Raw genomic sequence first — 12,331 nt, 5'->3', positions numbered from 1 at the left:
AATCTGTAAGGTCACAGTGCCTGAAAGTTAGCAGGCAAAATCTATTATAGACAGGTCATTGTCCTTGGTGACCCCCCCCTATGAATTATAGACCCAAATAAATTATGTAAAACAGCAGGTTTTGCAAATAAGGACAAAGTGAAAAATATGGACTAGGATAAAAGAGTTGGTTCCCAAGGATGTTAGTACAACCCTTGCTTTTTTCCAGTGTATCCTTGGTGTAGAAATACAGGTTGCCAATTTTTGTTTTTGTTAACATGAAATATAAATAGTTCCGGCAACTGTATGTCAGTAATTTGTATGTTGTGGTGAAGCAGAATGGTAAATGTTGCCCGCATGTGACATTTTCATATAAAAAGTGACATGAAAACTGATCTGAGTCAGAAAGGACCTGGATTGACCCATTAAATTTTTCAGTGGAATATTCAAAGGCACTTTACAATGCTGGCAATGGTCTGCTTTTTTCTACCAAATGGTGTGTCTTGTGTACTAGGGAGTATCATCCCACTGATTTCATTCCTTGTGTAGTTATATAACACTCCATAGCTATACGAGATGGAAATTAGGCAGACAGATTAGTCTACATAACAGTGCATCTGCCAAATCAATTTTACTGTGCTCCTTTTTTTCTGGCCTTAAATTTATTCCATCTTGTTTCCTTGCCAGTTATTTTTTTTTAAGCTGATATGAAGACCTTGCATATATTTCTCACAGCATAAATATTTCTATGCATTTCCTCCCCATGTATATTTTTATATATATTTTCTAAGTATAATTTGTTGGTATATATTTTCCCTTGTATGCATCTTTCTGCATACTTTCCACCAATATACACAAATCAATGAACATATCTTTACACTATGAAATACATCTTAACATTTCAGGAACTGCAAATCTGGGTCAATATCATTGTTTTAGTTCACATAAGGAGTCAAAACTGTGAGTTAGGTGAACATGAACTAAGTGGATATCATACTATCGCTAGTTTAGTAGTTGAACTTCAATTCTTTTATAAATAGAAACATTTCTTTCTTTTCTTAATGTTTTCTTTGCAAAGTTTATTAGAGAAAAATCCCACTTTAATGGATCATTTGGAGAAGACCAAAGCCCATTAAACTTCTCAGTATTCATTAATTTGTAATTTATTTGTGTATGTATTTATTTTTATTCCACCTATTATTTTTATAAATAACTCAAGGCGCCAACATATATAATACTCCCTCCTCCTCCTATTTTCCGCACACAACTCTGTGAAGTGAGTTGGGTGATTTCTTTCACTATATAATATAACATAGCATTAACATAAAATAATATAATTAGAATGCCTCATTCAAACTATGGGCTTTAATGCAACAGGCTGGTCCATTATTTCAACAGAACATCTGGATAGACATGTGGTCTGTTACATCAGAAGTCTGCCAAATGGGCAATCTGTTAAATAGAGGCTTCGCTGTATTATATTCATTAGGGTTGGATAGTATTCTGAATTTGAAAGCAAAAAGCTGATTAAGAATACAGAATAATGGAAGAGACCTTGTAGGTCATCTTGTTCAACCCCCTGCTCAAGCAAGAGACACTATACCATTTCTGACAAGTGGCTATCCAGTCTCTTCTTGAAAGCCTTCAGTGATGAAGCACCCACAACTTCTGAAGGCAAGCTGTTCCATTGTTTGATTGTTCTCACTGTCAGAAAATTTCTCCTTATTTCTAGGTTGAATCTTTCTATCATCAGTTTCCATCCATTGCTCCTTGTCTGGCCTTCGGGTACTTTGGAAAATACATTGTTCCCCTCCTCTCTGTGACAGCCCCTCAAATATTGGAACATTGCTATCATGTCACCCCGGTCCTTCTTTTCACTAGACTAGCCATGCTCATTTCTTGCAATCGTTCTTCATGTGTTTTAGCCTCCAGGCCCCTAACATCTGTGTTGCTCTTCTCTGCACTCTTTCTAGACTCCCAACATCTTTTTTATAGTGTGGTGACCAATAGTGAACGCAGTATTCTAGGTGTGGTCTTACTAAGACTTTATAGAGTGGTATTAGTACCTCATGTGATCTTGATTCAGTCCCTCTGTTAACTGCAACTTAGGATTGCATTGGGTTTGTTAGCTGCTGCTGCACATTGCTGGCTCATATTTAATTGATTGTCCACTAGGACTCCAAGATCCCTCTCACAGTTACTGCTATTAAGTCAGGTTTCACCTAATCTGTACATATACTTTTGGTTTTTCTAGCCTAAGTGTAAGACTTTACTTTTCTCTACGTTGAATTTCCCAGTGTTCAAGTCTGTCGAGATCCATCTGGATCTTGAGCCTATCATCGAGGGCAGACATGTCAAATTCACGATGTCACGTGACATTGCAAGATGTATCAGAGCTTTTTCTCCATTGCCGGCAATGGGATGGGCGTGGTTTCCTGGTGACACATCCGGCCCATGGGCTGGCAGTTTGACACCCTTGATCTAGGGTGTTGGCTATTCCTGCCAACTTAGTATCATCTGCAAATTTGATAAGTTCTTCTTCTATTCCCTCATCTAAGTCATTTATGAATTTATTGAAAACTACTAGGCCTAAGACGGAACCTTGTGGTACTACTGGTTAGTACTCTCCATGTAGATGTAGTACCATTAAGGACTACTTGTTGAGTATGGTTTGTCAGCCAGGTACAAATCCATCTTATCAAGAAGTAGGTTGTGGTCTACTTTGTCAAATACTTTAATGAAATCTAAGTATACTAGTGCACAGCATTTAATTGGTCTAATAATTTAGTCACTTTGTCAAAGAATGAAATAAGATTGGTTTGGCGTGATCTGTCTTTAACAAACCCATGCTAACTTCTAGTTATAACTATTTGTTTCTAGATGTTCGCAGATCTGGGTTTTTTTATTATTATCTTTTCCAGTATCTTCCCAGGTATTGATGTTAGGCTGATTGGTCTGTAGTTTCCTCTTTTTTTTTTTTTCCTTTTTTGAACCACATCAGCTCTTTTCCAATCCTCAGGTAGTTCCAGGTTGCTCCAGGATTCATGAAAGATATGGGAAGAATAAAGAAGCTGCACCATCTCCCAAGAGTTGCAGTGTAGTTGCATGAAAGTATGTCTGCTGTTTATAAGAACTACAGACATGGGTTGTCCCTGCTTCTTTCTGCCTTCAAATCTGTGGTCACGTGCAGCCCTAATATTCATCAGATCTAGGCAGATGGAGAGGAAAAAGTATAGGAGCCCAGCAGCCAAAGAATACATGTAGAAGCAGAAACAACTAAACCAGCTTCTGTACTATGGACAACAGAGTTTGAGTATATTGTTTGTAATGGTAATTCAGTCCAGTATAACATCTGTCTTTCTTTTGTGTTACATAGTAGCTTTGTCATTTTCTGTCAGTAGATTTTTATGGATTTCAAATTCCCTGAACTCCGAATTTAATATTTTTAGTGCTAGTTTTTTTGGAATTTTTCTGTAAGCAGATGCTTCAGTGAAGATTTAAAATGGTAACAGAGCTGATATTTCTTTCTTCATTCGGCTATACGTATTGGGCTCTATAGAGCCACCAAATCAGGAAATACTCAAAGCAGCTTATCTGAAAAACTCAGTAATCAGACTACAGAATGTATGAAAATTAAATTTTACTATGTGGAAATACATAAAAAAATATTTCAGCCATCCCTCATCAGTCTTCACTTAGTGGAATGACAAAACATTTCAGCCAATTTGAAAAGCCAGATTTTGTCAATAAAAGGAAACATGTGTTATTCTTTTTCCATTGTAATAATTAGTGTATGAAATGTGTAATTATTACAGCTGAAAAAGGAAATTGAGGAAATTGAAAAAGAAACACTTTATATAGCAGAAGTAAAAGAGTTAATATAAATCATATGAGCACATTTCATGAGATAAATTGCATTCTTTGCAAGAATGAGCAGGCTTTAGGATTTGGGGATCTATATTGTTTTTATTTGAAAATCAGGTTCTTTGAACAAGAGTCAAGTTTGGAAAGCATGTACTTTGAAATTAGTCTGTTGCTCTCATCCTGAATGCATATACACATACAATGCTGAAATGGAAATATAATTGGAATTAAAAAATTACAAACAAATCAAGATAGCACCAAATGATTTCATGCTTTTTTTTAACAATGGCTAAGTGCAATTTAAAAAATTAATTTGTACTGTAGTCTTTTAAGAAGTTGGAAAATGTGTAACTAGTTATATCATATTCGGATAAAAATAATTTACTTCCTAGAATATTTGGTTTTGCTTTACTTTGTGAGAAGTTTGTGAGATATATTTAAAGAAATTTTTTTTTCTTCCCACTTCCTTTGAAACAGAAATATTTTTTAAAAAATCTTATTTTTATTTTGTGTATTATCTATCATTTTTTAGGATGAAATTTTGACTGTCATCCGAAGAGTAGATGATAATTGGGCGGAAGGAATGCTGGGTGATAAAATTGGAATATTCCCTATTCTGTATGTGGAGGTAAACTCAGATTACTTTTGTACTTCTTTGTTGAGAGAAAAAGCTTGATTTTTATCATTTGATTTTTTTACAGTGAAATCGATATAATTCTTTTGATGGTGAACACAAAGTGCAGGATTTTTCTGTTGCCTTGAGATGAACACACAGAGACAAATAGCACTGTCACCACAAATGCACTTTTAAAAACTGTCAGAAACTTTTCTGTGAAAAATATACAGCCCAATTTAGTTGATCATTTTGAGAAATACAAGTCAACAAAGACAAAAGTTCAGTTTGAAATTTTACCTTCAGTTACTATAGAATTGAATTCACACTTGCTTGAAAATGTACTTTTTTTCTCTGCTGTTTTCCATTTCTATGAATGTCTAGTATACTGAATTCTTCCCCTTTAATCCAGGCAGTTGCTGCTTTTTGAAGGCACAAGTTGCTAACCAAGCTAATCCTCTAATGGAATGATTTATTAAAAATGAGCTTCTCCAGGAAAATTCTTGTTCATAGCAGCCTTTGCATATAAATCAAAGCTACAAATGTAATATATGACTTGTTGCACCTGATAGTTCTGCAGCTTGTGGAACCCCTAATTCACATTGCAGGGTCTCGACTTTCACTGGTATCTTATGCCAATATGGATCATAAAATTTAGCCAAACTGCATGCATAATTCCCACTCCACTTTATTTCTACACTGCATAAGAAAACTTGTATGTAACAATGAAATGTGACAGATAAAATGGATAGTTTGTCACAAGTTAATTATGTCCCAGTTTCTGACATCAATAGTAAGGGTTTCTTAATGAATGTACTACCTATGTTTGGGTTTATTATACTGAAACAACAATTTTGTTGATTGCGAATCACAACATATGTAGATGTTGGAGTGGAGTGGGGAGATCAAATCAGGATTCATTTATGTTATATAAGGTAATTTAAGGCCAATCCCTCTAACTCATAGGATTATTATAAGGATAAAATGAGTGGAAAACCTACATGCACAGCCTTCATCTCATAACATGACAGTTAAATGTAATAATATGTAAATAAATCTCTCAAAATAAGTCCTTCCCACTGTTGTAATCCATCCTTCAGAAATAAGTCACCACTCTCTTTGAAAGACCTGAAGGAAAATTAAAAAAATAAAACAGCTGTCTGCATATTCACAACAGCAGTACAGTATTCAATATTATGCAAAGTACCTTGGATATAAATTCTTCAGTGACAACAGCTATAATTTTTTAAATTATGTTTTAGCAACTGTTATTGAAACATTGACTGCTTATGATGGTGTAATGGCTGATGATATTCTATACCCATAATGTTAGATGCAGGCAGTTTATTTGATTAAATGATACACAGTGGGAATTCTCTTGGCTGTTGTGCTCCTGTTAATCAATGCACTAGGACTAAACTAATTATTCTAAAGAAATAGTCAGGGGATTGTTCAGTCAAAAATATTCTGAGAATTAAGGTGTGAAGTCAACTATTCATTCTAACTTGTTATGGCTCTCTATAATGTCATTATGAAAGGAGGAACTTCACAAACATTTTAAGATTATAGTTCCTAGTTCACATTTTGCTTCTTTTAAGATCTGGGGAAGAAACTGAAATTTTCAAGGATCATCTTCAGTAAGATCCTACCATTTCCCATAGTGCACCTTCCGTACCATCAAAGATGCTTGGAAAGAGGCATAAAATATAACATTCTGGGAAATGAAAGAGAAATGTAACATATACACATTATTTTCTTACAAGGCCATATTCTCTTGAAAAGTTTTCATTAAAACTTGTATTGCTTAAAAAAACGCTTATACATTCTGGGACTGCTGTTATAAAATAACTTGTAGAGGGGCAGGGGGGAGTCACCATGCAATATTGAAATTCAACATAAGGCAAGCACAAGGAATAAAGTCAGACTAGAGTCTTGGACTTTAAGAGACTTGATTTTAAGAAACCTAGAGAGAGGATTCCTATTATCCAGGAGTAGAAATATTTAATGTCTGAATTTTTTTTCAATTTTACCTAACCTTCAGCTCTTTTCATTGAAACACAAACAATGCCCAGTGTTTACTTAGGCATTCTCTCATTGGCAGTGTAGCTCATAAATGTCACAATCTGCTTTTGAATAACTTCTCCAAGCTGTACAATGGTCACAGCCACAAAATAGAAATCCATTAGTAAAGGAAAATGTTTTTGAGCCATGTACAAGGCAATATGACTGGGTCCAACATGCAGATTTGCAAAGAAGTGTCTATCAACTTGGGTGCATTGGATTTATAACACACATGCCATGTACAAAATATTCTGATAAGGCTTAGTTGTTCTACTCATATTCACAATATTCAATGCTGAACACTAATTATTGTTCAAAAATGGAGTAATATCAATAGGGTAATGTGAAATTTATACTAAAGGGTAGAATTAGGAAAATATTTTATTTGTTGTTTTTTACCAGCATTTTTTTTAAAAAAAGATTATTTACAGTGATAAATAGTACATTGGGACTGCCAACAAAGCTTAGTATTCACACAGAAGATTCATCTAAATTAAGCCTATAAATCCAAAAATGAGATCACTGGACTATATTATAAACACTTTGAAATAGCTGGATTATACTAGCTGTGAGTAAATCACATCTCAGCAATGTCAAGATATGTTTTGTTGTGGTAGTTTAAGGTGAAGGAATTTAATAGTCTGCTCAAGTATTTTATGTCTTCCCTAAATGTCTACAGCCTGTCATATATAGAATTAAAGGAATATTATTCAATAGTATATATTCATAGAAAATAGTATTGTTGAGGGATATTCGCCACAAAAAAATTCCAGGTTTCTACTTAGGTAAAGTATTAACTGTAACATTTCCTGTTCAAATATTATATTTGCTCTAGGGAAGGGGAAAAAAATCCCTTGTTCACTTTTCAGGGGATTAATGCTTACTGTTGCTATATGCATTATGTATTTTCTTTTACAAACTCATAGATGCTATCCTGTCTTAAACACAGACTGCTTTGATATACATTCTTTTTTTTGAATTTTTTTTTATTAAAACTTTTTAAAATTTTACAATAAAAGCCCCTTCCCCAATTCCTCCCAACCCACCCCAAAACCCTCCCCCATTCTTCCCAGAGCTGAGTACAGGCTTAACTAGAACTTAAAAGAAAAAAAGTTTTAAACCCAAATAAAACTTAAGCAAATATAATTACACTCAATAAACAAGTTGTAAAATACTTTAACTCCATTATATATAAAAAACAAAAAGAAGAAAAAAAAGAGAAGATAAAAAAATAAAAAAATTAAAAAATAAAAAAATAATAATAATTACACTTCTAGATAATATCTTAAACTTTAAATATAAATTATTCAAAAGCTAAATAATATTTTCTTATATCATACTTATATTGTATAAAATTTATCCATCTTTTCCACACCAAGAGATACTTCTCTTGCGATTGATCTTTCAAGAAAGCCGAAATTTTTGCCATTTAAAAAACCATTCTTGCAAAGTAGGCAAAGATTCCTTCTTCCAATATTGCCCTATTAACAACCTAGCCGCAGTAATTAAATTTAACATTAAAATAATCTCTTTGTCATCACAATCCGAAACAATACCCAATAAGAACAATTGTGGAGTAAATTTTATCCTTCTTTTAAAAATTCTTTGAATATTCCACCATATCTTAATCCAAAAAGCTTTTATACTTTTACATGACCACCAGATATGATAATAAGTAGCATCCAAGCTTTTGTAAGATTTTAAGAAACTTTAATTAAGCCTATATTCAGCTCTGGGAAGGTTGAGGGAGGGAGTGGGAGGGTTGGGGTGGGTCGGCTAGGGTTGTTTCTTTTTTGTAAAAATTTTAAAAAATTTTCAATTAAAAAAAAAATAAGTAGCATCCAAGCATTTTTGAATTTATTTATAAACAACCTTCCTAGTAAATAACAGAGAGCTATATATAAAGATCATAGTAAATATATATTGTTCTATGTTGAAGAAAATAATGGTTATGTCAGAATTTCTACAAATATAAGAATGTAAAAATTAAAAAGTATATGTAAGAGTATTGAACATAGCATCAAAATACTCAAGTAAATATAAAAATAAAAATATTAGGTAAGTATAAAAATGGATAATTCTCTTTTTGAGATAAATAATCTTTTTTCAGCTCTTAAAAGAGAAGTAAATCTCACCTAGTTGGTGAACTAGCAAAGAATTTGTGTTTTTATACACTATCACAATTTAACAGGAAATTAATATATTAAAGCCAATTAATTGTACTTATTCTTTTCCTGAAATAAGGTCTGTAAGCATTACACTATATACTCTTGATCAGTGGTGAGATTCAGCCAGTTTGCACCGGTTCGGTAGAACTGGTAGCTAATTTCTTTTGAATTCAGAGAATCGGTTGATGTGTGGCAGAAACGTCCCCCCTTCCTGCCCCTGATCGGACCCATGTGACACCTTCTTTCTACCTTTGACACGGTCTCCTGTCACTTCCTCCGCCACCATGGGCAGTCTCACAAACAAAAGAAGTTTGTGGGACTAAAAAAAAAAAGTTCAATCAATCAATTCAGTTGTCAAGCCTCCCAATTTTGATCACATGATCATGGGGATGTTGCAACAGTCATAAATGTGGAAAATGGTCACAGGTCTTTTTTTTTAGAGCAGCTGTAACTTTGACTGGTCACTAAATGAACTGTTGTAAGTCGAGGACTATCTGTAACAACTGAAATAACTTAAATAACTATGATGAAAAAAACTATAATTAAACAAGCAGTAACAATAGATGCATCACTGCATTCTAGAATAATGCATAATACATAAAGAATAATGGATAGATAATCCTCAATCTACAACAATTCATTTAGTGACCATTCAGAGTTACAGTGGCACTGAAAAAAGTGATTTATGATCATTTTTCACACTTAACGATCTTTGTAGCATCCCCATGGTCATGTGATCAAAATTCAAATGCTTGGCAACTGGTTCATACATATGACCGTTGCTGTGACCCAAGGTCACATGATCAACTTTTGCAACCTTCTGACAAGCAAATTCAACAGGAAAGCCAGATTCATTTCACAACTGTGTTACTAACTTATCAACTGCAATGATTCACTTAACAACTGTGGTAAGAAAAGTCATAAAATAGGGTAAAACTCACTAAATGTCTCGCTTAACAATAGAAATTTTGAGCTCAATTGTTGTCATCAGTCGAGGACTACATGCATTGCAATAGTCTACCTGGAAATGATTAAGATATGAATAACCATGAACAAAGCTTCCCAATCCAGGAACATGCAAATTTTCATACAAAATGGATTTGTGCAAAGGCTTTCCTGGACACAGTTGTCATCTGTTCCTTAAAACATAAACTGTAAGGACCACCAAATTTTGAACCGACATGATTTGGGGAAAAGGATATTTCACTGGATCTGCAACTGAAATTGGCTTTTAAAGTTGTGGCTTTAAAATTAAAAGGAAAATACTAATAATCTAAGAGAATGACCCAGATAATTTTTTCTTACTATATTTACAAAAGAGGGAGGGAGGAAGAAAGGAAGAAAAGAAGGAAGTCTTCTTTTTTATATATCTTTGTATATTTAGGACTTGCATGAAATAATGTCTCATTACAGTGATGTAATTGTAAATTTTGCACTGCAATAGAGTTACCGCTCTGTAATGCACCCTTCTCTTTCTCACTGTATGGCATTACTGTCTACATGATAGGACTGCTCTAAATCAGTAAATAATCACTTCAGCGTCTCAAAAGAAGACTAATTCATCAGTGGGATTTTAGATCATTGAACAAACTGCATGGGAGGAATTGTCTTCTGTTATAACGAAACATCTATGTAACAGAATATTTTTATTTTATTTTTAATTCAATAGCATAGCCACTGTTTATTGTGTTTTGTACTCTGCTTCTAAAAGAGAGAATTTTGTTAGTCTCATATACATTTAATTAACAGTAAGTTCTAGCTGAACTTAAGTGAACTGAAAAAAACATTACATTGATATGTGTAAGTTAAAGTACTAGCAACATTTCATTCTTATTCTGATTGGCTTCTATTCTTTATACTCTCATTTGATGATGGACTTTGAATTCTATAGATACTCAAAGATAACACCTTTGTAATACCTCTTTTTTATTTCTTCTTTTAGCTCAATGAATCAGCTAAGCAGCTTATTGAGATGGACAAGACCAATGTAGCTGCTGCATCTGGCAGTGATGTCCCTTTGCCAGTTGACACTAACCTGGCAGTAAGCACAGTCCAGTGCTGTACACTGAACAGTGCTGGAGCAGTCAGTGCCATTCAACGACATATTGATGGCAAGAAGAATGCCAAGAAGCGCCACTCCTTCACTGCTCTCAGTATGACTCACAAGTCGTCCCAGGCCTTGAATAATAGGCATTCCATGGAGATTAGTGCTCCTGTCCTGATAAGTTCAAGTGACCCCCGTGCTGCAGCCAGAATTGGAGATGTGGCTCATCTCTCCACCAGTGCACCAGTCCAGGTAAACTCTTAATGAACCACAATATTCAGTCAACAATGGGAGAGACCAGATAGAACTGACTTCTTTATGTGCTTTGGCTATTAAATTACAGTAGAGGAATTGGGTGGCAGAAGTCCCCGTAGTACCATCCTAATAAAATCTTGTGTCTGGACAAGATTTTAATTACATTCTTAGTTCTTCTTCTTCTTCTTCTTCTTCTTCTTCTTCTTCTTCTTCTTCTTCTTCTTCTTCTTCTTCTTCTTCTTCTTCTTCTTCTTCTTCTTCTTCTTCTTCTTCTTCTTCTTCTTCTTCTTCTTCTTCTTCTTTCTCCTCCTCCTCCTCCTTCTCCTCCTCCTTTTCCTCTTCTCATTCTTCTCATTCTCATTCTGTCATTTTTTTTAAAAAAAGAAGTGAAAATATAAATTCGTTAGGAACAGAAGACAGAGGACTGACCTTGGGCTAGTTACTTCTTCTGAAGCCCAATTAGTTTCAGTCTTTGCAATAAGCCAGTTGTTTAACAAAGTTTCGTGGTAAAGAACAAGGCAAGTGCAGTTCTAAGAAAAAAACTTTTTAAATAAATATTTTCAGACCTTTTCATATATATTATATATGTGCAGATTTGGAAGCAAAAAGATGATTTGGAGCCTGAGGGGCCATAAACAGCATATTTCTAGAACTCCTTAAATCAAATATAAGATTTCCCAGGATTGTGCAGCAGCTGCAGAGGATAATCATGGAATTAGGGGAAAAGATGCAGCATTTGTAGGCATTATAGTTCAAAACATCTGGAACACATAGATGCCTACAGTACTTCGGATTTGTATGAAAACAAAATTAAGACATTAATCAAATAATAATAATCTTATTATAATGGTAGTTACTGCTACTGCTATTGGTACTAGTACTTTTTAAAACTGATATAAATGACATAAAACTTCTCTCTCTCTCTCTCTCTCTCTCTCTCTCTCTCTCTCTCTCTCTCTCTCTCTCTGTCTCTCTCTCCCTCTCTCCCTTATTGACCTACTCCCTCTTATTGGTGGCCACACCCACTTGGGGGTCACCACAACATGGGGAACTGTATTATGGGGTCACGGCATTAGAAAGGTTGAGAACCACTGCCTTAGGTAATAAGGTGTATTAGTGAATCAGGCTTGTGTTTTTGTCACTGCACCAGGATTTGGAAGAAATTTATAGATTTTGGTTTGTTGCAATCCAGGGAACTGTGATATTAAGGGATGGTTACAGTGAGATTTTTTTAAATACAATTGTTTACCCAGACATTCTACTTACCAAACAGTAAAATATTAAGTCTCGACACACTGATTACATAGTGGGAATAGGATTTATAGCTATTTTTAAAAAGCCACAGCC

General features: G+C 34.3%; 1 protein-coding gene across 2 annotated transcripts in view; it reads left to right on the top strand.

Annotated features, from left to right (window-relative positions):
- LOC120302828 (E3 ubiquitin-protein ligase SH3RF3-like) overlaps window positions 1–11,097 on the top strand; it is a 176,618-nt gene extending 165,521 nt beyond the window's left edge. The window contains exons 3-4 of one of the 2 annotated variants that reach the window (XM_039331808.1): window positions 4,376–4,471; window positions 10,628–11,097. In XM_039331808.1, coding sequence (XP_039187742.1) covers window positions 4,376–4,471; window positions 10,628–10,993 — 462 coding nt within the window. In that variant the 3' untranslated portion in view covers window positions 10,994–11,097. The remainder of the gene's footprint in view (window positions 1–4,375; window positions 4,472–10,627) is intronic. The other variant, XM_039331809.1, reaches the window with a different exon arrangement.
- The last annotated feature ends 1,234 nt before the right edge of the window (window positions 11,098–12,331 follow it).

This window comes from Crotalus tigris, unplaced genomic scaffold, assembly GCF_016545835.1.
Source record: "Crotalus tigris isolate CLP2741 ecotype Arizona unplaced genomic scaffold, ASM1654583v1 scf7180000024438.1716836, whole genome shotgun sequence".
NCBI classification, from domain to species: Eukaryota; Metazoa; Chordata; class Lepidosauria; order Squamata; family Viperidae; genus Crotalus; species Crotalus tigris.
The sequence above is the reverse complement of the archived record's forward strand: the minus strand, read 5'-3'. Positions and strand labels throughout refer to the sequence as shown.